The sequence below is a fragment of the Amia ocellicauda genome, chromosome 12, assembly GCF_036373705.1.
Source record: "Amia ocellicauda isolate fAmiCal2 chromosome 12, fAmiCal2.hap1, whole genome shotgun sequence".
In the NCBI taxonomy this organism is placed as follows: Eukaryota; Metazoa; Chordata; class Actinopteri; order Amiiformes; family Amiidae; genus Amia; species Amia ocellicauda.
The window spans coordinates 26,522,501-26,546,834 of NC_089861.1; the positions used below are offsets into that span (position 1 = coordinate 26,522,501).

At 46.4% G+C, this 24,334-nt stretch overlaps 3 protein-coding genes across 4 annotated transcripts; 2 read left to right on the plus strand and 1 right to left on the minus strand.

The window, feature by feature from the left end:
- Nucleotides 1–3,760: 3,760 nt before the first annotated feature.
- On the plus strand, nt 3,761–9,246 carry fosl1a (FOS like 1, AP-1 transcription factor subunit a). The gene is made up of 4 exons (XM_066719099.1): nt 3,761–4,159; nt 5,219–5,461; nt 6,152–6,259; nt 7,348–9,246. The coding sequence occupies exons 1-4, from the start codon at nt 4,040–4,042 to the stop codon at nt 7,990–7,992; spliced, it is 1,116 nt and encodes a 371-aa protein (XP_066575196.1). The 5' UTR covers nt 3,761–4,039; the 3' UTR covers nt 7,993–9,246.
- A 908-nt stretch (nt 9,247–10,154) lies between these two features.
- On the minus strand, nt 10,155–13,389 carry ccdc85b (coiled-coil domain containing 85B). Its single transcript, XM_066719100.1, has one exon. It carries the CDS (start codon nt 11,588–11,590, stop codon nt 10,991–10,993), a length of 600 nt encoding a protein of 199 aa, XP_066575197.1. The 5' UTR covers nt 11,591–13,389; the 3' UTR covers nt 10,155–10,990.
- Nucleotides 13,390–15,243: 1,854 nt separating this feature from the next.
- Nucleotides 15,244–24,016, plus strand: fibpa (fibroblast growth factor (acidic) intracellular binding protein a). 2 transcript variants are annotated; one of them, XM_066719101.1, is made up of 11 exons: nt 15,244–15,595; nt 15,971–16,064; nt 16,226–16,424; nt 16,526–16,652; nt 16,762–16,862; nt 16,973–17,106; nt 19,830–19,938; nt 20,116–20,179; nt 20,275–20,361; nt 20,493–20,590; nt 23,768–24,016. In XM_066719101.1, the coding sequence occupies exons 1-11, from the start codon at nt 15,563–15,565 to the stop codon at nt 23,835–23,837; spliced, it is 1,116 nt and encodes a 371-aa protein (XP_066575198.1). In that variant the 5' UTR covers nt 15,244–15,562; the 3' UTR covers nt 23,838–24,016. The 2 variants fall into 2 exon arrangements, with proteins under 2 accessions (XP_066575198.1, XP_066575199.1); XM_066719102.1 differs by having other exon boundaries at nt 15,244–15,409.
- The last annotated feature ends 318 nt before the right edge of the window (nt 24,017–24,334 follow it).

Sequence of the window (24,334 nt, forward strand, 5' to 3'; positions counted from 1 at the left end):
CAGACGGGCCTCCAGCTGCATGACTGGACACAACACTGACACCGCAGACAGCGAGACAAAAGAGGGAGCAGGTGTGAGATTCTTCACTCCAGCTGTTCTTGCCCGTGTATGTGACAGGGTATGTGCGTGTTGTGCGTTTGTGTGTGAGCTGCGCTGTCCAAGACCACTGATGAGCCCAGCTGACTCACTACATCCTCCCCCCCCTAATTTGTGCAGGGCTGCTGTTTCTGTTTACACAGCAAGTAGAGTTTCTTGTTCTCATCAACACTAAACCCCACTCTAGTTTATTTAAATATCCCGTAAATTAATATGACCAAGAAATCACATGACCATCCACTCAGACGTTATTCTTGGGGTTATTTCCTGGTCCCCGCACATAAGTTATTACTGTAATTTATAATAATTTAGTAACACTTCATTTCCAATTAGGATATTCCATATCCTAAAATTAGTTTTTTTTTAACATTTTCTATTAATTACTATATACAGTGGGGGGAAAAAAGTATTTGATCCCCTGCTGATTTTGTATGTTTGGCCACTGACAAAGAAATGATCAAAAAAGTTATAAATTGATTTGCATGTTAATGAGGGTAATAAGTATTTGACCCCTTCGACTTAGTACTTGGTGGCAAAACCCTTGTTGGCAATCACAGAGGTCAGACGTTTCTTGTAGTTGGCCACCAGGTTTGCACACATCTCAGGAGGGATTTTGTCCCACTCCTCTTTGCAGATCCTCTCCAAGTCATTAAGGTTTCGAACCTTCAGCAATTTTCAATGCCCTGGCTGAGGGAAGGAGGTTCTCACCCAAGATTTGATGGTACATGGCCCCGTCCATCGTCCCTTTGATGCGGTGCAGTTGTCCTGTCCCCTTAGCAGAAAAACACCCCCAAAGCATAATGTTTCCACCTCCATGTTTGACGGTGGGGATGGTGTTCTTGGGGTCATTCCTCCTCTTCCAAACACGGCGAGTTGAGTTGATGCCAAAGAGCTCAATTTTGGTCTCATCTGACCACAACACTTTCACCCAGTTCTCCTCTGAATCATTCAGATGTTCATTGGCAAACTTCAGACGGGCCTGTACATGTGCTTTCTTAAGCAGGGGGACCTTGCGGGCGCTGCAGGATTTCAGTCCTTCACGGCGTAGTGTGTTACCAATTGTTTTCTTGGTGACTATGGTCCCAGCTGCCTTGAGATCATTAACAAGATCCTCCTGTGTAGTTCTGGGCTGATTCCTCACTGTTCTCATGATCATTGAAACTCCACGAGGTGAGATCTTGAATGGAGCCCCAGACCGAGGGAGAATGACAGTTATTTTGTGTTTCTTCCATTTGCGAATAATCACACCAGCTGTTGTCACCTTCTCACCAAGCTGCTTGGCGATGGTCTTGTAGCCCATTCCAGCCTTGTGTAGGTGTACAATCTTGTCCCTGACATCCTTGGACAGCTCTTTGGTCTTGGCTATGGTGGAGAGTTTGGAATCTGATTGATTGATTGCTTCTGTGGACAGGTGTCTTTTATACAGGTAACGAGCTGAGATTAGGAGCACTCCTTTTAAGAGAGTGCTCCTAATCTCAGCTCGTTACCTGTATAAAAGACACCTGGGAGCCAGAAATCTTGCTGATTGATAGGGGATCAAATACTTATTTCCCTCATTAACATGCAAATCAATGTATAACTTTATTGAAATGCGTTTTTCTGGATTTTTTTGTTGTTATTCTGTATATATATATATATATATATATATATATATATATATATATATATATATATATATATATATATATTGACTGACTGTATCATTCTGATTTCCTGGAAGTGAGGGTGTGAAAAAGATCTACCTGGACACTCCTAGCAATGCAACTCACAAACAGACACACACTTTCTGTATCTCTCAAGTTTTACTTTTGCTTTCTTGGCATGACCAACCTGAGCATGTCCATATATAGTGTTTGTTATTGATTGTTGAGTGTTCATTGATTTGGTAACAGGCTCATGCCAGTAAAGCAGAAGTACAATTTGAGAGAGAGAACTACTGTTCATCTGAATTGCAGCGCTAACGAGTGTCAGTTAGATATCACTCACACTCTCGCATGGGAAGTTCCAGGAAGTGAGAACAATCCCGTCAGTCTGTGACGCAGTCACACGTACTGAGAGTTAAACAACTCGTGAGCGTGACGTCACCCGCCGCTGCGAGGCAGACTGGTCCTGTTATGTCCGCTAGATTCCGCTCCGTTCCGGAATCCTTGGGAGAAGAGAAGTCGCTTGTGACGTCACACTTGCCCGAGGCGTCGCTGCGCACGTCCAGGCGCGCTTTGCATTCTGTGAAGTGTAGTTTTTGACTTGTTATTTCATCTCTTTATGTACAAAATCTCTTCAGTGACACGAATGGATGCAGATTTCCTGTCTGTGATTCATACCCACGGCATGGATGAAGCAGCTCTTTACAAACAAACACGTGTCCACTTATTTTATTGTATGCGTGTGAGCGTTATATTGGAAACAAATATAATTACACAGACGACTGCCCACAAAAACAAGCTATTTCTCGCTGACACACACACGCCACACAAACGCTCACAAACAACTTTCTCCAGCGGCTCTGTGGTCAATAACACTACCGCCCCCCGATGCACCTGTCTCTCATTATCTCCTAGGCTGCGGGACCACGATTCCCGGCAGCTCGTGACTCAGCGCCCCGCCGGCTCGTGATGAGAACGGCAGCAGGTCTCCAGGGTTCTAGAGCTCGCGCCGCAGTGTGCCGGTCTGGCACGCTCCCCAGCGCGCACATTCTCCCAGCGTGACTTGGCGCTGCGCTCGCCTGTGATGTGGTCCTGCTCGGGGATGAGTGTGCCAGCTCCTCTACTGCACATCCTACACCCAGACACTGCTCCACACTGAGAGAGAGGGGTGAGGGGGCACTTGAACTTCAAAGTCAAGTCCAGTCCAGGGGTCTCCAGACCTATCTCTCTCTCTCTCTCTGTCATTCAGCTGGACAGACTGACACTGATATTATGTGAAACTGAAAATCAATTCTTTTAAGTGAACAGCACACAGGCATTATTTTGACAAACACACGTGCGAATCCTGACACCCGCACACACATACACCGAGACAAAGATGGACACAAACACACCAACGCACATAAACGACCAGCGAACTGAAACAGAGACAAAAACAGACACCGAGGAAGACGGGCTGTTATCTTTCTCCCGTCTCCCACGTGGCGGCCAGCGATGAACGTGCTTGTGTGTACATTTTCACTCCTGTGCTTCTCTTTTCTGGTAAAGCGTTTTGGGATACAGCAACTGCATTTTTTTTCGTCTTGTATTTGTCTGCTGCAGTGTGTGTGTGGAGACATCACACTGTAGTCATAGGAAAAAATAATACGTACTTCTAAAAACAACAACAACAACAGGTACAACTACAGTAAAAACACCCCCCTGCGACGTGAAGTGTCTCAATTCGTACTTTCTTCCACGCTCGCCCGTGCCCTCGCCATGTAGGCTGCGCGGCGCACTGATCTCCGCGGCGGTTTCGGTGGAGGTGGAGCAGAGGGAGGTCCTGCTGATCTGCCCCCCCCCCCGGCGCAGCGCTGAGGAATCCCGGGCTTCCCCCAGGAAGCAGTCGTCCATATATGGGCAACACGTCAGAGGTCACGTGCGCCGCGCGGCCCCTCCCCCCACGGCGGGACCAACTTTCCCGTAAAGGGGAGTGTCTGTTTGGATCCTGCTCTGGTTTATAGCGCCTCCGTCCACCTCCGCCTCCAGTTGGGCACCTTCACTGAGCGAGCCTGTGGATCTCACACCGTACACGAGCCTGCGTGCCCGGATGCCCAGAGGGATGGATTTCTAGAAAGTTCAGCAATACTCGGACACCCCCCCCTTCGCGTCCGCTGAAATCGCATGTTGGGCTCTACCGATTTCATTCATAAATAAAATACACCTCGGTGCACTGACTCATTCATTCGGGCAGTGCGCGACCGCACATCCTCAGAGGAAGAGTTGCGGCTCACAGGCAGCGGGCCGATCACACCGAGGACATGTTCCGAGACTACGGTGGGAACTATGGCGGGGGGAGCGAGTATCCTTTCGGAGGCTCCGGGTCCAGAGGAGCCGGTGGGTCGGGTGGTATGGACAGGAGCGGCGCTGGGCAGCAACAGGTGAGGAGACGGATTCTACACAGTATTGAAATGTATTATTATTCGTGCACCTGCTGGATTTGTGGAGTGTATATTGATGACAATAACCATATAATAATAATAATAATAATAATTATTATTATTATTAGTGGTGGTAGTGGAAGCAGCAGCAGCAATATAAGAAACAGTAGCAGCATCAATAATAGCGGTAATGTCAGTCACAGTATCGGGCAGAATCCGCACTATAGTAGCAGTACTACTATCAGTACTATCAGTAATGTTAGTGTCAATCCTATTACTAGTAGTAGTAGTAGTAGTAGTAGTAACAGTAACAGTAACAGCACGGTTGCGGTTGTTGGGGTGAGCCTGCTGTGACTCAGCACACACAGCGCACACTCAGACTCACAGGGGAAGCTGTCCAGCCCAGTTGCTTCTCTCCCAGGAAAACTGCTCTCTTGCTGTCTCACTCTCTGACTAATTGAATAACGAACTTTTCTAAAACTTTTTGTTCCCAGAGCCCTTCCCCAACCTCCTCCTCCTCTTTTTGGAATTCACTTTCTGTTCTGGACTGTAGCTCTTCTGGACTGTCCTATACAGTGATCTCCTGAGTGGTTCCTTCTACCACTGATCTCACAGTGAAATATGTCCCCAAGACTAGATGGTCAAAAAGTGTCTGTATACGCAGCAGAAATATACATTTCTGTAAACGCAGCAGAAATCTCACAATATTTACAGGGCTGCCATGAGTAACCTGGTATTTACACTGGTAAACTTGGTGCTTATAACAAGAGGCCTCAGCCTCCCAACAGTTCAGTCTGGGTGTAAACGTCCTGCTTCAGTCCCATTAAAAGGACTGATAATCTCGCATTTCCCACAATATGCTCAGCTGATCAGTGAATCTTGCAGGACTGATAAATAACACCTGGGGGGTGCCAGGCAGGCTGACCTGGTCCTGTCCAGTACGCCACTGTGACAGGGGACTGTGGGTGTCCACCTCTGACGGGACTCGCCCTCTTGCGTTCTTGTACTGTAGCTTTGCTCTGTTATATCTGTGCTGTATTCTCTTCTCCTCTCCTGCAGAAGCCAGATGGGGTCAGTGTGTCCAGTCAGTTTGTCCCCAGTCTGAACACCATCACCTCCAGCCAGGAGCTGCAGTGGCTGGTCCAGCCGTCACTGCTCCCTGGTACCCACCCCCGGCTGCCCCACCCGTCCTACACTCCCCGAGGCATTGCCCCACCTCCACCCCATCCTGCTGCCCTGCGCCCTGGAGTCATCAGGGCAGTGGGCATGTCAGGCCCACCTCGCCGCCGACCGGACAATCATGTGAGTATCTGTGACCAATCACTGATAATGATAATAATATTAATTAGCAGGTGCTCTTATTCAGGGTGACTTACAGTTTACACGAGAGATTTTTAATATTGATAATGAATACATAATTATACTCCGGATCAAAAATACACTGCACTGTACTGCACACTGACCTCCCTCCCGGCTCACTCGTACACAGGAGTGGCAGTTGGGGAGTGGGTGTAGGAGTGGGCGTCACATAGACAGGAAATAGCTGTCATGTGACTCACTGGAACCCAAACTGAGTCATTGGGGGTGACTGAGTCACAGGGGAGTGTGAGAGAGCAGGACAAGGTTGGGGATGAAGGGAGAGGTGTAGAGGAGAGGGAGGGAAGGAGAGTAGGAAAGGTTTAAGGTGTGAGAGAGAGGGGGGAATATGAGAAAGATGGAGATGGTGTAACTGATACTGATGGGACTGATACAGGCTGCAGTAACACCAACTCCCCACTAGATGGAAGCCTTGTGCCATTTGTTGTATTGAATTGCACTCAAACCCTGCTGTACACACACTCCCTCACTCACACACACTGCTGTATACACAGCCACACACACTGACACACAGACAGTCCTGCAGGGTCTGTGCAGCTATTAGGTGTCATGTCTCTGAGCGACTGCCTACAAAGGGTTAATAAACTCTCTCTCTCTCTCTCCCCGTGTGTCCAGATGTCTGCAGAGGAGATGGAGCGCCGGCGTGTGCGCCGGGAGAGGAACAAGCTGGCTGCGGCCAAGTGCCGGAATCGACGGAGGGAACTGACCGACACCCTGCAGAGCGTGAGTACTGCCCCTTGACCCCTGACCGTACCTACCACTACTACTACTACTACTACTACTACTACCACCACGAGAGTGGTTCCAGAATGATCTGGGCTGAACGGCTCCAACACACTCCATGAAAGGAGGTCAGCACTAAGATCAATGGGCTGTTGATAAGAACATTGGCTTGTTATATTACTATAATAATAATAATAATTACAATAATGTCAATTTAAATTCCAATTAATATGGTTATCTGCTGCAGTTCCTGAATCCCAACTCTTTCGCCTCATTTTTTGCTATCATTAATATAATTTTCATTATTTTGTGTTCCTTTGTGTTTTGTTGGAACTACAATAATCTGCCGTAATTTATGATTCATGGTTTAAATGAGTTATTTTTTAAACGTGTAGAAGAAAAGTCTTTACTGCGAAGTTGGTTTGCAGAATCAAAGTAGTTGATTCAAGCAATCAACTACAGAGAATCAACAATAGCCTGAGTCAGTATCCTCTGACAGTCAGAGAGGTTTCTCTGCACACAGGCACAATCGGTCAGTTTACATAGGCATAGGTCTCTTACATGAACATAGTTTAGATGCATTCCTTATATGCTGATCATTTAGGATTGTCCTTATAGAAACTTACAGAAACATCAAAGCAACAAATGTAGAAGTACTAAAAATACTGTTTATTAGTTTTAGTATTTTTACATTTCAATAAAATAAAAACATTCAAAATTTTAATACTTATGATTAAAACATTTAAAATCAATTCCTAAAATCACTTAAAATTTTAGAAGTACTAAAAAGTCAGATAGTTTACCATCAGTTTGCAATTTTGACAGTTGCTAAAATTGAGAAACTGTCACCTATTTTCAAATACCCCCTACACCCGTCCACACACAGGGAGTGCACCAAAATCTGATGACTATTTACTTTTTCAAAAGACACTATGCCACATATCTGTGCCAGTCAGGTGTTTCACTTCAGTTATGATTTTTTAAATTAATTTAATTCATGCTTTAACAACTCCAGGCCTAGCTAGGTATACCTATCCTGCCCCTCATGTGTGTCTGTATGGGAGCCTGACCCTGCCTCTCTCCCTCAGGAGACGGAGGAGCTGGAAGGGGTGCGGGCGCGGCTGCAGAACGAGATCTCTGCGCTGGAGAAGCAGAAGGAGAAGCTGGAGCTGGTGCTGGAGGCCCACTGGCCTATTTGCAAAATACAGGACCAGCCCGACACAGAGTCTGAGCCCCAGGGGGCCACACGGCTCGACCCTGATTCCGACCCACTCCCGGGCCCATCTACACAGGGGCGAGTTGCCAGGGTGAAGTCCAGAGCTAAGAGTCCCGCCCCATCCTCGTCTTCCTCCTCTTCCTCCTCTTCCTCCTCCTCCTCCTCCTCTAAGACCCGACCACGCCCACAGATCCGCCTGCCTGCCCCCCTCCCTTCCTCCGCCTCCTCCGTTCTCGAACCCGAGCCGCTCCACACCCCCGTGCTGCTGTCCACCCCCTCCCTCACCCCCTTCACTGCTAGCCTGGTGTTCACCTACCCCGCCTCTGCCCTGGACTGCACCCCCAGCTCCTCAGGCTCCTCCCACCCTCCTCCCACCTCCTCCTCCTCCTCTGGTGCTACAACCCAGCCCACCCCCTTCTCCAAGCCCCTGCCCTGTAGTACAGCCCACCGCCGTAGCAGCAGCAGCGGGGACCAATCGTCCGACTCTCTCAACTCCCCTACCCTCCTGGCGCTGTGAGGACGGGCCGCTGAGAGGAACATCCAGAACACAGCACTCCAGCTGGGAGCACAAAACACAAACTTGGGTCATTCAGAGATCAGTAATCGCAGACTGACTCAGTGCTACACTGGGCTCCAGTGACTGACTTTCCTGCTTATGTGACTTATACTGAGGTTTTTTTCCCAGACAGAATAGTGACATACAAGCTATTTTTGTTATTATTGTTCATGTCATTACTGTTACAATGAGTATACACAGAGCTATATTGTAAATGGCGCCAATTCCGGGACGCAAATCGGTTTCCTGTAGATCTGTGGGGATGGACTTGGTTCAGCCGCACGTCCCTGGAGCTAACAGCAGAGGGCAGCAGAGGCCCTAGTATGGCCGTGCGCTGTGACGTCACAGTTCGACTTTGAATGCGAGTTAACTTGGATGAAGTGAAATTAATAATCATGTGTACCAATGTCAGAAAATTGTACTAGTGCACAGAATTATTAATTTATTTATTCAAAATGACTTATTTTGAACTGTACAGTAGCACTGGCCCTCTTCGTGGAGATAAACTGATCTCACAATCTGTAAAGCTGACAGGAAAATATAACTTTTGTGGACCAAGTTTTGGAAAATATTTATATTTATATAAAATAGAATCAGTGAAGTGCTGCTGGGGGAGAGGCTGTAGAGCGAGCAGTAGGATTTGTGTTTCATGACAAATATCCCATAGGAAGTGAGACAATCAGTTTGCATTCCGTATATGTGTGTTTATGTAGATGTATGTATACACATATGTATATATAAAATATATATCTGTGTGCAGAATCCTATCATATTAAAATTAGCACCTCCACAAACTGTTTGACTTTGAACACTGGAGACTGTGCTGTACTGTCCTGTACTGTACTGTGTCTCTCCAGGGCCAGGGCTGGATATTCCTGTTCTATATTCTTCACATTTTTTAAAACATTTTAAGAATATAAATATATATTTACAGAGGAGAGAGAGAGAGAAAGAGAGAGACGCATAGAGACAGAAATATATATTTATTGTAGAAAAATCTATTTTTGTATAATTTATTTTAAAACCTTAGAAGCATGTCTATATTTTATATGATAAACACATTACAAATAATAAAGCCATTTAACAACAAACCTTTTCTTGTGCTGCTTTGTCTTCATTTCACCATTTTCAAGGCCAGTGCTGTGGGGGCTGTACTCTAGGGGCCCAGACTGGAACCAGCGCTGTGGGGAGTGTACTCTAGGGGCCCAGACTGGAACCGGCGCTGTGGGGAGTGTACTCTAGGGGCCCAGACTGGAGCCCTGTACAAGTTCTATGTGTTTGGGGGTTGTTGTGCTGTTCATATCCTTAAGCCATTGGATTGGAATTTCAGCCCTGTGTTCGGGGGGAGGTGCTGGGTGCGGTGGTGTCCGGCATTTCCTCGGGACGTCCTGTGCCGAGAGATCCGGACGTGACTCTTCCCCCCCCAACAGGCAGTGATGTCACAGGAAGTTGGTTTCCTCTCTGTGCTGGAAAACACTTCCTGTCTGTGTGTCACCACTGTACACCGCTGGACTGGACTGTTGTACTGCAACTCTTTTGACAGATGACACTGCAGCTTCAGGCACTTATCACTGTCGCTGTCTGTCAATTACTCTCACTGCCTGCCAATCATGTTGAGGTGCTGTCTATCAACCCATGTCATTAACAACAGTGACACAGTACCATGCTGACATGCATCTAAGCCCCCCCTGCATCTGGGAGAGAGAGTGAAGGAGAGAAAGAGAGAGAGACAAGGACAGAAAGATGGAGAGTTGTAAGGAAAGAGAGGGACTGAAAGAGAGACAGACAGAGGGCAAGAGAGAATGTGAGTCTGTGTCCGACGAAAATTAGAGAATCAGCTGACTGGGCCTGCCAACACAGCACAGACTGGTGGGGCGGGGGGCGTCACCTGAACATCTCACATTCCCACTTTCGGAGTAATTGGAGAGATCATACACACACACACACACACTGACATCCTACACACAACAGCACACACGCAAACATGAATTCACTCACTATCCTACACTCACACAAAACACACAAACCCCCATTCACACACGGTACAGCACAAAGATACAGTCTAGGACCAGGGCTGGAGACCCCTGATCCTATATAGATGAGGTGTGTGTGTGTGTGTGTGTGTGTGTGTGTTTGAGAGTTGGAGAAAATACATGTATATATAAAACTCTGTACATTGAACACCACACAAAGACTCTGTACATTCGATGTTTTTTGGCAAATGAATGTATTGTCGGGGCCGAGTCGGCCTCTACACTCCCGCTGCTGCGTTCCAGTCAAATCAGGACAACGTAAAACAACAACACAAAGCAACGAGCACGACGTGCGGGGCGGCGCCAGCACGCTGACCATCCACGTCAGGACGTAGCCTATCAATGTGCACGTTTTTATAAAACAAAACTGTATAACAAAAATCATTACACAAGAAATATCAGCCTCGATTTCAACCATAGGCTTCATAATCATAACAACTACCGCCATCAAAATAACCATTATAATACTATTAATAAACATAATAATAATAATAATAATAATAATAATAATAATAATAATAACAACACTAATAATGGTCATGTTAATACTTAAAACGAAAGTTATTCTTAAAATGTTGATAAAGAAGAATTAGAAGCACAAATTAATTTCACAATAGAGTAACCCCCACAGCAGACAGTTGCAGTCAGTAGTCCAGCCAGTCAGCAGTGCACCGGCCCTCCCCTCCGCTACTGCCAGCAGCGCCATCAGTTCTGTTCGGTCCGGTGCTGCTGGGCCGGAGGGTGGAGGAGTGTGGGGCATTGGTGCTAGACAGAGGGAGGGTAGGGGTACTGGGGCATGGGGCATGGGGGGGGGCGGGCGAGGGTTTTAAACCACTGAACTCCTGTGAACCCCCAATCCCCTCACACGAAAACGATGCATTCCTATACAGTCCCCCCCGCACCTCCACCCGCACCCCGCGCCCCCATCAGTCATCCGGCGAGCAGACCAGGTGCAGCTGATCCGGGCTGCCCACGCTGCCGGTGCTGGAGCTGCCGTCGCCCAGGTCCCTCGCCAGGCAGGGCAGGTTGAGCTCCGAGGAGCCGGCGGGGCTGCCCTCGCCGCGGCTCACGCACTCCTCCTCCAGCACCAGGCACAGCTCCTTGAGGTCCAGGTTCTCCTTGACCAGCCCGTCCTGCAGGCGCTCGAGCTCGGCCAGCTTCTTCAGGTAGCCGCCCAGGTCCTCGCGCAGCACCCGCGCCGCGTGCTGCCCGAACAGCTGCCAGTCGCGCGCCAGCCGCTTGCCCTTGAGCCGGTCGTCGTCCAGGAAGCAGCACAGGTCGCGCAGCTCCAGGTTCTCCTGCTGCAGCCGCTGGTTGACGGTCTTGAGCTCCCGGATCTCCACCAGGTGGCCCTGCAGCTGCTTGTTGACCTCCTTGATGAGGCGGCCGCGCTGGATCAGGGCGCTGATCTTGTCCGCCTCCTCCCGCCGCAGCCGGGAGACCAGCTCCTCCTTGGGGCAGCACAGCAGCTCCTCGTCGCTCAGCTTGGACAGCTCCCGGGTGAGCACGTCGCCGTCGCTGCCCATGTCGTCGCGGGAGAGCCGGGCTCGGCCTGCTTTTGTAAATCTCCCAGGTGTCGCTCCCCGCCGGCTGTTTGTTGTTTGTGTTTGGTGTTTGCAGCACAGCCAGTCGGTAGCCCAGTTGGTGTTTTCCTCGCCAAAGAAGTGCAATTAAGCCCTGCTGTCCCCGCGGATGGGATGGTAGTAATCCATCTGTGTATCAGCCCGGAATTTCAAATACTAAGGTGGAGAGCTGTCATCTATGCCATCCAACGTGTTGGCACTGGAGCCGGGGTCGCGGCTGCGGGGAACACAGTCATTTCTCTGTCTGGTGTATATGGTTTAAATTCCAGCGTGCAACGGTAGTGTTCAAAAGGCCCCCCCCTCTCTCTCTCTCTCTCTCTCTCTCTCTCTCTCTCTCTCTCTCGGCAGCAGCCTGCGTCCCCGGGAGAGCCGGCGACAGGCGGGCAGGCGAGCGCGGCTGCTATCCGAGGCGGCGCTTTGCTGTCGCTTGGCCGGCCGTGCGGGTCTTGTGCCCTCCTAACTCCTAATGCACAGATGGCAAAGCGAGACCCCCCCCCCGCCAGCACCTCGCCTCCCTCCTCCGGACCATTCAAAACCCAATAAAAATAGCACACAGCTGCGGCCAGACGGGTCGGTTAATGATACCAATAATTACAATACATGCATGAAAACACGGCAAGCAGTAGGATGTGGCGGCGCTGACGGTACAGACCCCGCAGCGAGGCGAGCGGCGGCCCCTCTGCTTCCCCGGCAGCTTCTCCCCGGTGCTGCGCGTCTGTCACAGCCTTTCCGCAGCGGCCGACAAATTCCTCAGCGGTGCCGAGCTGCCCCGGTGGACACTGTCGCCAGGAGCAGCCTAGTGTCAGTGATAATATTCCAGATAATACTGATAACAGGCCTAATAATGGCGATGTTGACACCAGTGCTAATATGAATAAGGACGGTGACAGCAGTACAATAAACACATCAATTAATAATCCGATCCAGGTCCCGCAGCCCAGCACGGTTTTTGTCCCTCTCTCTCTCTCTCTCTCTCTCTCTCTCTCTCTGTCGCTCTCTCCCACTCCCCCTCCCTCTCTCTATCGCTCTCCCCCACTCTCGCTCGCTCAGCACCAGCCGCTCTCCTCCATTCTTCCTCCCATTCCTGTAAATCAGCACTTTTGCCTCCCTTCTTTCTCTGTAGTAGCAATTGCTCTCTCTGTCTCTCTCTCTCTCTCTCTCTCTCTCTCTCTCTCTCTCTCTCTTACACACACACACACTCGCTCACACCCGCTTTTCTAAAAATGGAAAAAACAAATCTAGGACAGGGAATCAATATCCCTGTCCCTCTCTCTCTCTCTCTCTCTCTCTCTCTCTCTCTCTCTCTCTCTCTCTCTCTGTCTCTCTCTCTCTCTCTCTCACACACACACTCCTAATTCTTAACAATTTGCTGTACTAATAACACACCGACACATCATTGTGGTTCAAATAATATTAAAAAAAAATCTGTGATTGCCTGTCTTGCCTTAGAAATGGTGACATTATAGCGCTTGGCTGACTATCTGTCCTTTTTGTTGGTTTGGACTGCGCGGTTCTGGAGTGCCCTACCCCCTCTCTCCGCTCTCTGGATGTGGTGCTTGTTTGTTATATTGGAGCTCGCCTTGCTTTCGGACTGCCAGTGCGAATCTGAGTTATAAGGTCGGTGACGTCATGCACAGAGAGAGGGGGATTGCACACACACACACACACACACACACACACACACAGCACTCCCAGTCCCCCTCTATCCTCGGTGTCCTCACTCGGCGAGGCACATCCTTCCGTGCGCCGCCGAGGCCATTGTTCACGGACGGCGCTGCCACAATGCGGGGTGTGAACCAGGGAGGGAGACAGAGTGATGGAGAGGAAGAGGGAGAGGGAGAGGGAGTGAGAAGGGGTGGAGGGGTTGCAATGTGTGTGTACTGAAGATACAGCAATGCAGGGCAGAGCTGTAACCGAACTGACCAATGCGGGCGCCTGCGTGTGATCCAGCATATTTTCGTTATGTCATGTGATCTGTACTATACTGTGGTGTGCTGTGCTGTGGAGATAGATAGATAGAGAGACAGAGAGAGAGAGAGAGAGAAAGAGAGAGAGAGAGAGAGAGAATGGGAGGGGGTGGGGTGGGGTGGGGAGATTGCATAAACTCACTGACCTGTGTATTTAACCCAGTGCCACTTAACAACAGCAGCAGCATCAGTACCAATGCATTAAAATCTTTGCCATCCAGCTCAGGCACCAGCACTTACAAGCAGCCGCAGAGTCCCCCCTCCACCACCCTGCATCAGTCCGTCATTCAGTGTTTCAGTCTCCTTATCAGTGTGTGTAGCTCAAGTCCCCTGCCTCTCTTTATGTAAAGCAATGTCTCCTGACTCCAGTCCAGAGTGCCCCTCTGCTCTCACCTACCCTCCCTTATGACCTCTGACCCTACCCTGTGTGTCTCTGTGTCTCTCTCTTTGTATAAATCTGTCCCTCTGTGTCGCCATCTCTCTCTACGTCTCTCTCTCTCTCTCTCTTTCGTTTTCGCTGTCTGTCCCTCTCTGTCTACCATTTGTTCTCTTGGCTGCTAAGCCCGGCACCCTGTCAGCCCAGCCACACCATTGTTTTCTGCACAATACACTTCCCGTCTCTGTATTGTGAGCCCCCCCCTCACTCCCCCACTATTCAGGAAACCATCTGTGTGCTGCTAGATTCCCAGAATGAAAGATAGATAGATAGAGAGAGAGAGAGACACTCACAGACACACCCACACAGACACAGCTCCTGTTATTAAAGTCTTGTGAAACACAGTGTAAATACAGCTGCCCAGGAGTCTCCTGACTGACTGACATGGCGGGGGGGGGGGGGGGGGGACTGAATACAAACAGAGAGAGGAGAAAACTCACTAATGGAAAACATGGAGTAAAATTGAGTGTGGGAAAAAGAGTGAGATAATGACAGAGAGATGTAGATATATAGGCGATTTGTCCCCTACGACACTTTGTATGTCTTGTCCTACTTTGGCCCATATTTATGCATTGACAATTGACAGAGTTGTATAATTTAGGACAGTGCTGCCCAAACCCAGTCCTTGAGAGCCCCTATCCAACAGGTTTTATAGGAAACCTTTAATCATAAACTTATTAAAATCTGGAGCAATGTATTTGTAATCAATTAAGCAGGTGATTTGTTAAATGAAGTTATTTAGAGATTTGGTATAAAGAAAATAAACTACCCTTTCCAGCCCTCAATGACCAGTGGTCACTTAATGGAACAATAACTTTCATGTGTTCCCAGAAATTAGCAATTTAGGATGACTGACAAAATGTACTGGATACTGGATAGGGACTCCCCACTAATTTAGAACTTATGATAAATATAATACTACTAATACATATTATTATTATTATTATTATTATTAAATGATGAAGAAGATTAATTGTCACTACTACAGCAAATCTCAGCAAGGGGTCTGGATTGGTGGAATAATACTCTCCCACAACGCTGCAAGCTGAAGCTACACAACATACGGGCACTACTAACAGCTACACAGCGTCGGCGCTCAACAGGAAGTCCTCTCCAATTCCCGGATGTATCGTCAGTAGAAAGTCCTCTATCCTCTCAACGGCGCTTCCGGTGCTGAGCGGAAATGGAGGGCGGGGGGGGACGGATGTTGCTGCAACGCCGCCGACAATAACATTACAGCGTCGCGCCGAGCGAGAACAGCGAGAGGAGACAGGCAGCCAGAGCCGTGCAGGGATGGGTTACTTTTAAAACATATTTTAGTCGGATTTTGAAACAGTCTCACTACACACTGACCACAGGGTATGTGTCTGTTGTTTAACCACAGCGACCTCTCTCAGATGTCCGATGACCCACTCGTGTTTTTACCTGGACCCCCCCTCCCCATAAATAAACATTAGTCTGAGCTTTTCCTTAGTGTTACTGAGTAGCTACGCTGTTTTTTGCGGCTTTGAAATGGCTTATTCGGCACCCGATTCCGCAGACAAAGTAGGTATTTCTCTTTTCCGTCAGTCTACACTGCCGACTCTGAGCGCGGAGTTTCGGGAGCTGTTCTGTGTTTCTGTCCCTTGTCGATCCAGGTCCTCGGTGCGGCAGGATCGCTGTTTGCCGCCGGGCCGCGGTGTATGCTGACCGGCCACAGCTTCTGCCTGTCAGCCTGGATGTTGTATTTGTGTTGTACTATTAGCTTTTGTTTTTGCATCGCTGTACAATAATTCATTTTAGAAACGTGTAACGCTCTGAGGTCCGTGGTTAGGACTAATGATAACAACAGTCCTGGTAATAATCATTGCAGTAGAAGTAGTAATAATATTAATAAGAATGAATGATCATACCTGACTGTGTGTGTGTGTGTGTGTCCAGGCGCTGCGCATGGCGATGGAGCTGGACGTGTTTGTGGGGAACACAACCATCATGGACGAGGAGGTGTATCAGCTCTGGCTGGATGGGTACACAGGTGACTGTCCCGCTCTGTCTCTCTCTCTCTCTCTCTCTCTCTCTCTGTGTGTCACAGGTGACTGTCCCACTCCCTCCCTCTCTCTGAGGTTGTGTGTCAGTGCCTGTCTTCTCTCCCTCTCTCTGAGGTTCTGTCTCGCTGCATGTGTCCCTCTCCCCCAGTGACGGACGCGGTGTCCATGCGGGTGCGCTCTGGGATCCTGGAGCAGTGGGGGGCGTGCCAGGCGGTGCTGGAGAGCGACACTACGGACCACTACCGCACCTTCCAGATGGCCGAGAGGCTGTTGCACTGCCCCAGCAAACTGGCCAATCAGCTGCTCTTCCAGATCCCCCCGCAGCGCCAGGCCATGCTCATAGAGAGGTACACTGAGACCAGTGGGGAGGCTCTAATGACACACACACACATACACATACATGTGACTGACAATGTCTGTGTGTGCGTGTCTGTACCTGTGTGTGCAGGTACTATGCGTTCGACCCTGCGTTCGTGCGTGAGCTGCTGGGGAAAAAGCTCTCCAAGGGAACCAAGAAGGACCTGGATGATGTGAGCACCAAGACCGGCGTCACCCTGAAGAGCTGCCGCAGACAGGTGTGTGAGTGAGTGTGTTTACATTTGCCTAAGTGTGTCCTTCTGTGTACTGACTTGCAGGACAGAGCTAGTCACACATTATTAATTAAACTGTTTCTCTCTCTCTCAGTTTGATAATTTTAAGCGGGTGTTCAAGGTGGTGGAGGAGATGAAGGGCCCCCTGGTGGAGAACATCAAGCAGCACTTCCTGCTGTCAGACAGGCTGGCCAGGTCAGGACTCTCATGGTCTCTGATATTGGAGTTGCTGTTACTGTTGTAGATTTACAGGGTGGATATTACATGACTGAGCAGAAAGCTGAAACCTGCCCCCCCTCTCTCAGGGACTACGGCGCAATTGTGTTCTTTGCGAACATTCGCTTTGAGACTGGGAAGAAGAAGCTTCAGTATCTGAACTTTGAGGATTTCGCCTTCTGTGCTGGTCAGCTGATCCAGAACTGGACTGTTGGTGCCGTAGGTGAGTTGAGTCCCTGACCCCCCCCCCCCCCCCCCCTCTCTCTCTGTCTCTCCATGTCACTCTGCCTCTTCTCTCTCTCTCTCTCTCTCTCTCTCTCTCTCTCTCTCTCTGTCTGTTTCAAATTCAAATTGAGCTTTATTGGCATGACCTGTTTCTTTGTTATTGGCAAAGCATGTACGATACAGATGATATATATCTTAAATATATATATATATTTAAAGATAATTAATTAAATAAAAAGAAAATATCTAGATAAACATCATTACAATAATAAATTCAATTCAATTTTATTTATAAAGCACTTCTCGGTGCCGCCGCAGCAAATGCACGATCTCCCTTACCCTTAAATTAGTTACTTATTAGATCTAAGAAGTCTCACAGAAGAGAATGTGTTAATCATTTCCGATATATAATCTGGGGCTATACCATGTAATGCTTTAAACACATACATCAAAACCTTAAATTCTAATCTGTTGAATGGGCAGCCAGTGAAGAGAGGCTAAGATCAGAGTAATATGATCTGGTAATAGTTAGCAGCCTTGCTGCAGCGTTTTGTACCTACTGCAGTCGTGACAAAGAGGACTGACAGATCCCCAGATACAGTGCATTACAATAGTCCAATTGCGAGGACACAAAAGCACGAATAACTTTTTCAAGGTCCTTAATAACTAGGACCGATTTCAATTTGGCAATCTTCCTGAGCTGAAAAAAACTATTCTTCACCACAGAGTTGATTTGCCTATCAAATTTAAGATCAGAATCAACAATCCAACACAGATTTCTCACTTGGTTCCTCACATAAAAAGATAAGGGCCCGAAACTATCTTTATATGTTTCAACACAGCCACTACTGCCAAAAATTATAATTTAAGTTTTCTTATTAAGCAGGAGACAATTGCTGCTCATCCAGCATTTAACATCATATAAACATTCCATCAGAGATTGAACTGACATATTATCACCTGCCTTAAGTGGTAGATACATTTGCGTATCATCTGCATAAAAGTGATATGAAATGCCATGCTTTCTGAAGATTGCTCCGAGTGGTATCATGGACAAAGAAAACAATAGCGGTCTTAAGACCGAACCTTGTGGGACCCCATATAAAACCTGGGCAGAAGACGATAATAGATTTCCCACCTTAACTGAAAATGTCCTATGCTGCAAATAAGACATAAGCCATTTTAGCTCGTCCCTTGAATACCAAATGCAGCACTAAGGTCTAATAGAACTAAGCCCATGCTATTTCCAGAATCAAGACCTATACAAATTATAATTTAAAACCCTAGTAAGGGCTGATTCTGTGCTGTGACGTGCTCTAAAACCCAATTGAAATGTGTCCATTACTTTATTCTGCAATAAAAAATGATTTAATGGCTTAAAAACTACCCTCTCTAAAATTTTTGGCAACTGCGAAATAGGCCGAAAGTTATTTAAATCCAAGGGTTCTAAATTTGACTTTTAAAGCAGGGGCTGAACAACCGCATGTTTAAAACTTAACGGTACATCACCATTCATTAGACTACTTTTTAAGATAGATTGTATATTTGGGCCAATAGTACCCATCAACTCAATACAAATTTTGGGAGGGGTCACATCTCTTGAAGAAGTGACTTTCAACACACCCACAACATCTACAATGCAGGACAGTGAGACCGGTTAGAACTCCTCAGAAGTCCCAGCTACAGGCTTAGAAGATTTAATTGCAGATCGTATTCCAATAATCTTAGCCATAAAAAAGAAGGTTTTAAAACATATTTAATGGTGTTAAGTAACACCCGAGGGTTAGGAGAATTTTGTGTAATGATATTTGAAAAATAGTTGGCTCTAGCTAATTTCACCGATTCTTGGAACTTGGATAAACAATCTTTACAAATCTCATAGGATACCTGCAATTTATCCTTTCTCCATTTTCGTTCTGCCCTTGTACACTCATGTCTCACCGATTGTGTATTTTCATTCAGCCAAGGCTGAAATCTAGCTTTGCATTTTCTTAATTTGAATGGTGCAAAGCGATCCAGTATGTCAGTGCAGACAGAATCAAACAAATTAACCAGCTCCTCTACTCCCTCTTCAGAAGATACACATTCAATACTACTCCTTGAAACATGGTCATTAAAAGCAATAGAAAAATCCTTAATTGTGACAGAGTTAATGACACGGGAACATTGTGCATACGTTTTCTGTTTTGGAAGGTTATCATCCATCAACAGATTAAAAATAATAGTACTATAGTCCGAAAAACAATTATCTGCAATTTCCACATTTGAAACCGGTACACCCATACATAGGACCTGGTCTAAAGAGTTGCCACACTGATGAGTGGGCCCAGTAACGCATTGAACTAAATTAATAAGTATATTCATGAATAATACTTAAAACATAAATTAAAACCGCAGTGGCAGGGCCTGTGTGGCTACTGGCTGTCCACACACTGTCCTCTCTGTCGACCCACGACCGTCTGTGTCATCCTGTTTCAATCGTCCCGTTTGTCGAATTTTGCCTTTCTTTGGGGTTTTAGATTTTTAGGTATTCTGCAAATGTAATAATCCTATTTAGATAATATTCAGGTTTATCTAGTAATTTTCATAAATGTTGCTTCAGGTTACGCTCAATTGTCTCTCTCGCTGCACGTCTGTCTCTCACTGTGTATATATTGTATAACATGGTCTCTCTCTCCGTCTCTCTTCGTGCCCGTGTGTCCCCGTGCGTCCCTCTCTCAGACAGCATGGTGGAGGACATGGACGTGGATCTGGACAAGGAGTTCCTGCAGGACCTGAAGGAGCTTAAGATCCTCATTACCGACAAGGACATGCTGGACCAGCACAAGAGGTCAGGGGTCAGGGGTCATTCCGAGACGCGTGCACATGGGTGTGTAGATCTGTGTGTCTGTCTGTGCAAGAGTGTAAGCTGTGTGCGGGACAGTGTGCCTGTGTGAGTGTCTTGAGTATGTCTGTGTATGCTGTTACAATGACTCTGCTTGCCCGTGACTGTGTGTGTGTCCTGCAGCCTGGTGTGCACTGCCCTGAGAGGGAAGATCCAGGTGTTCGCAGAGATGGAGGCAAACTTTAAGGTCAGCAGAGAGAGAGAGAGGCAGGAGACGGTATTGTACTGTATATTGCACCTTACTGTATTGTATTATAACAGTCTGTGTCTGTGTTGTATCAGAATCTGTCTCGGGCGCTGGTGAACATCGCGGCCAAACTCATGCACACAAAGGATGTCAGGGACTTCTTCATCGACCTGGTGGAGAAGGTCAGGGGAGGGGAGTGTGGGGTGTCTCTGTCGGAGGGAGAGGGGGATGGAGGGATGTGGCGTGGGAGCAGAGGGGGAGAGGTGATTCTAACTCCCTCCTCCCCATCTTTGTCCCGCTCTCTCTCTCTCAGTTTATCGAGCCGTGTCGGTCTGATCGCTGGGTGCTGTGTGATGTCAAAGCCTTCCTGACGCAGTACATGAACTCCGCTAGGGCCCTCGATGCCTTCAAGTAAGTTTCTCTCACTCTGTCTGTCTCTGTTTATCCATTGGTCTGTCTTTCTCTCTCTCTCCCCCTATTTGCCTCCCTCTCTCTCTGTGATGACACAGAATTGGAAGCGCATTACCTTCAAGGGCCAGCAAGTGGCACCATTGCTCCTTGTAATTGTGCTGAGAATTATTTCTCTTCGAGCTGTTTCTGCTATTGCTCTTGCATTATTATGAAACCTACTCCTTCTCTGGGCAAGCCACGCCCACACAGGAGTCAAAGCGCTGGCATTGGTCAGTGGTCTCTGTTCACTAGATTGTTTTCATGTATGTATTGCTGCAGACCTGAAGATCAGACAGGTTTTAAAACTTTTGTCATTTTTAGATGGATTTGTGGAATTACGATTATTTTGAATGTTACTCTCGTTTCATTAATATTTTAAAAAACTGAATACATATGATGACACTACTGACTGTAAACGCTTTACAGTGAAATAAAATTAGAAGTGGAGGTGCACTGTATAGAGCGAGAAGTGTAGGTCCTGTTGGCTAATAAATGTCTGCCCTTTTCATTTTATACTGTATGTCAGGTAGCTAGTTTTAACACAAAGGTTATAAACCGAAGTTGGCCTACTTTAAGTGTTTCGTAAGCAGTTGCCATGCACGTGCTGTTTTGGTCAATTAATAGAAACAAAGTAAATATAGCAAACTACAAACCCAGATTGCCAATATTAACTGAAATAAGAGGACTGATTTCACATTAATGAACACATTATACTTTTATTAGCTGAACATTAAAACGTTATAGTGCACATGTGTATGTTTTTCGGGGTCGCATAGAAATCATAGCAAATAATTACTTGTGATATTAATGTACAATCACTTGAATATAATATAAATACAACTTTTTACTAAGAAAGACTGCTCACAGATACAGTAACATTATACATTATATCTGAAGTGGGGTGAAATGAGTATGGAACCATAGAAAATAGAGTATGGGTAGACCCACATAAAACATTTTTTTTTCTTGTTGCAATGCCAGATCAATGACAAAATAGTAATATAATAAAAAGTCTACTAATCACAGCATCACAATCATTATTAAAAAAAAAAAAAAAAACAAGAAAAAAAACAGGCACAGGACTTAGCCTGATCAAAACATTAGGCTTCTCTTGGGGGAATTGACTCACTGGTGTCACAACTAATGTGAGCAGTGAAGCTGTGACTTGGTCCCAAATGTGTCATTATAGTCAAGTGAAAAGTTGGTCGTTGTCACTCGCAGAATGTCATATAGATGGAGACTTTTGTTCAGAGTCAAGAGAGAGAGTGTCTTCTCACAAATGTACATCATGCCAAACAAACTAAGGATGCTTTGCGCGGGGTCTTCAATGAGGGAACCTGGTCGGATCCAGGCTGTGCTGTTGGCGAATGTGAAGCATGTCATGGCACTGCAGGTCTGTCAAATTCAGAACGGATCTACATTTTTGGGTTTTTAATTTATGCAAATTGGGTCGGGTGAAAAAGACTGGTTAATTGTGGAACGGGTCCAATTTTTTTTGACCCGTGAAGACCTCTAGTTCCTACCACAAAGTACTCCGACATGGAATACATGTGCTAAAACCTACCTAACAACAACATCATCATCATCATCATCATCATAATTATATTTCTTCAATAATCTAGCATCTGTAAGCAGGACAATTATTTCCTTATGTATTTTTTAATAATCATCTTAAAATGCAAAATTATTACATGCAGTACAATCAGAAAATATTATAATTGTTATATAGGTAGGTATGTAGCCTAAAAATAGTGCATATACACCTGATCATGTTATATATAATAAATATGTACATTGGAACAACAAAAAAGGAAATGTAATATATACGGTTGTTAATGCCATTATTTAGTCAATGCAAAATGCAAATAAATAAAACTGTATAATTTACTTATATTCTCCTGTTTCACAATGAAGATCTTACAGCCAGTCGCCTGCTTGCATAACGTTTTCAAGTCTTTTCCTGGTTTCTTGTTTAAAATGAATTCTAACCTTGTCACAAACTTGGCGTCTGATTGGTTACTTGACTTGGCAGGACATATATGAAGCGCCTGATTGGGTAATTTATTCGGAATTCCAGCTCTCTGGGCTGTCGCTGTGCTTAGTCCCCTTTTCAAGGAGTCAATTTCCCAATCAGGCGTGTCAGATAATTCCAGCAACCAATCAGACGCCGGAAAACAGCAATGCCTAAACGTTCACCTGTTGACATTTCTCTAGTTTGAGTGGGTTGTCCAGTCACACTAGCAAGTCTGTTGTAGGCTGTAGCCTAACCTTAGCGCTTATGGAGGAAAATTTTCACATGGACCACATTTAACTTTAATTTACAGACCATGTCCCAGGCCTTTTATAAATTATAAACAGGCCGTAGTTTGGACACCCCTGTCATCATATGTATTCAGCTTGATAATCATTTAAGACCAGGTCAATATGTTTTTCAAAGAACAACTTCTCAAAATATATTTTTTAACATCCCTTGTTAAAAGTAGTGTACTAAAAGTATACTTGAGTCTAAATAGTATACTTATAGTAAACTATTTTTGTTCTATTTTGACCCAGTATACTTTTAGTACACTGCTTTTTCACAAGGGATGTTACATTTCACATCGGTTTGTTCGTCCTATCAAACTAGACCTACCTACAGCTAACTTCCATTAACATTATTATAAGGCAATGAAGCGGAGTAGCATGCAAAACAATCTTAATTCCACAACCCATCTGACTGTAAAAATAACATACAAGTTCTGAAACCTGTGTAATTGTAAATATAGCATGCTACTTCATAAGCAGTTGCCTCTCCTGATTAACAATCTCAAAACTACTCGCTATCCATTTAGTAACATCAATGCCAGCTCTTCGACAGTAACACACCACTGACACACATTTGCTCCCTCCTCTTCGTTATTTCTCCCGCATTACTTTTTTTAATGAAGAAGGCGATTGGCCACACAAAAAATGCCTGACAAGTTCCTTCTGCAGGTGATTGACCGCATACAAAAATGTTTGACAAGCATATCCTGCAAAGTGATTGGCTGCATAAAATATGATTGATAGTTACCACAATGAGCAATGCTAAGCTTCGAATCCTGTGTGGATAAACTCTCCCTGTCCAACTGACGCTCTCTCTCTCCCTCTCTCTCTCAGGCAACAGGCGATCTGGGAGCGCTACATGACAGTGATCAGGAGCTGCATCCTGAAGATGTACCACGAGTAGCCCCCCCTTCCGCTCCCTTCCCTCTGTTCTCTCTCTACACCCCTCCCCTGTTTTTCAACGATTCAGACAGGCAGGTGTGACTGAGTTCCTGTGAGGACCTCTGACCCCTGACCCCAGAGAGCTGACCGCAGTGCAGCATGTTTTTACATTTAATTTAAATAAATAACATATTGTACAGATTTCTGTGGCAGTTTTTTTGTTGTTGAAGTTAACGAGGATCTGTCTGTGTCAATGGATTTCAATGCCTCTAGAGGCAGTTCAGAGGAGAGCAGCCAGACTTATTCCAGGTCTGAAGGGAATGTCCTACTGAGAGACTGAGGAACTGAACCTTTTCACCCTGGAACAGCGAAGACTATGTGGGGACTTGATCCAAGTCTTCAAAATCATGAAAGGCATCGACCACATCAAACCAGAGGAGCTTTTCCAGATCAGCAGGGACACACGCACTCAGGGACACAAATGGAAATTGGGCTTCAAGGCATTCAAGACAGAAAACA

What these genes read in the sequence shown, in the direction of transcription:
- fibpa (XM_066719101.1), top strand. Translation starts at nt 15,563, where the DNA reads ATGGCTTATTCGGCACCCGATTCCGCAGACAAA. An exon ending in TGAAGAGCTGCCGCAGACAG is followed by an intron (nt 16,653 to 16,761) that starts GTGTGTGAGTGA and finishes TCTCTCTCTCAG; the next exon opens with TTTGATAATTTTAAGCGGGT. An exon ending in ATGCTGGACCAGCACAAGAG is followed by an intron (nt 19,939 to 20,115) that starts GTCAGGGGTCAG and finishes TGTGTCCTGCAG; the next exon opens with CCTGGTGTGCACTGCCCTGA.
- ccdc85b (XM_066719100.1), bottom strand. Translation starts at nt 11,590, where the DNA reads ATGGGCAGCGACGGCGACGTGCTCACCCGGGAGCTGTCCAAGCTGAGC.
- fosl1a (XM_066719099.1), top strand. Translation starts at nt 4,040, where the DNA reads ATGTTCCGAGACTACGGTGGGAACTATGGCGGGGGGAGCGAGTATCCT. An exon ending in GCGGCGCTGGGCAGCAACAG is followed by an intron (nt 4,160 to 5,218) that starts GTGAGGAGACGG and finishes CCTCTCCTGCAG; the next exon opens with AAGCCAGATGGGGTCAGTGT. An exon ending in GCCGCCGACCGGACAATCAT is followed by an intron (nt 5,462 to 6,151) that starts GTGAGTATCTGT and finishes CCGTGTGTCCAG; the next exon opens with ATGTCTGCAGAGGAGATGGA.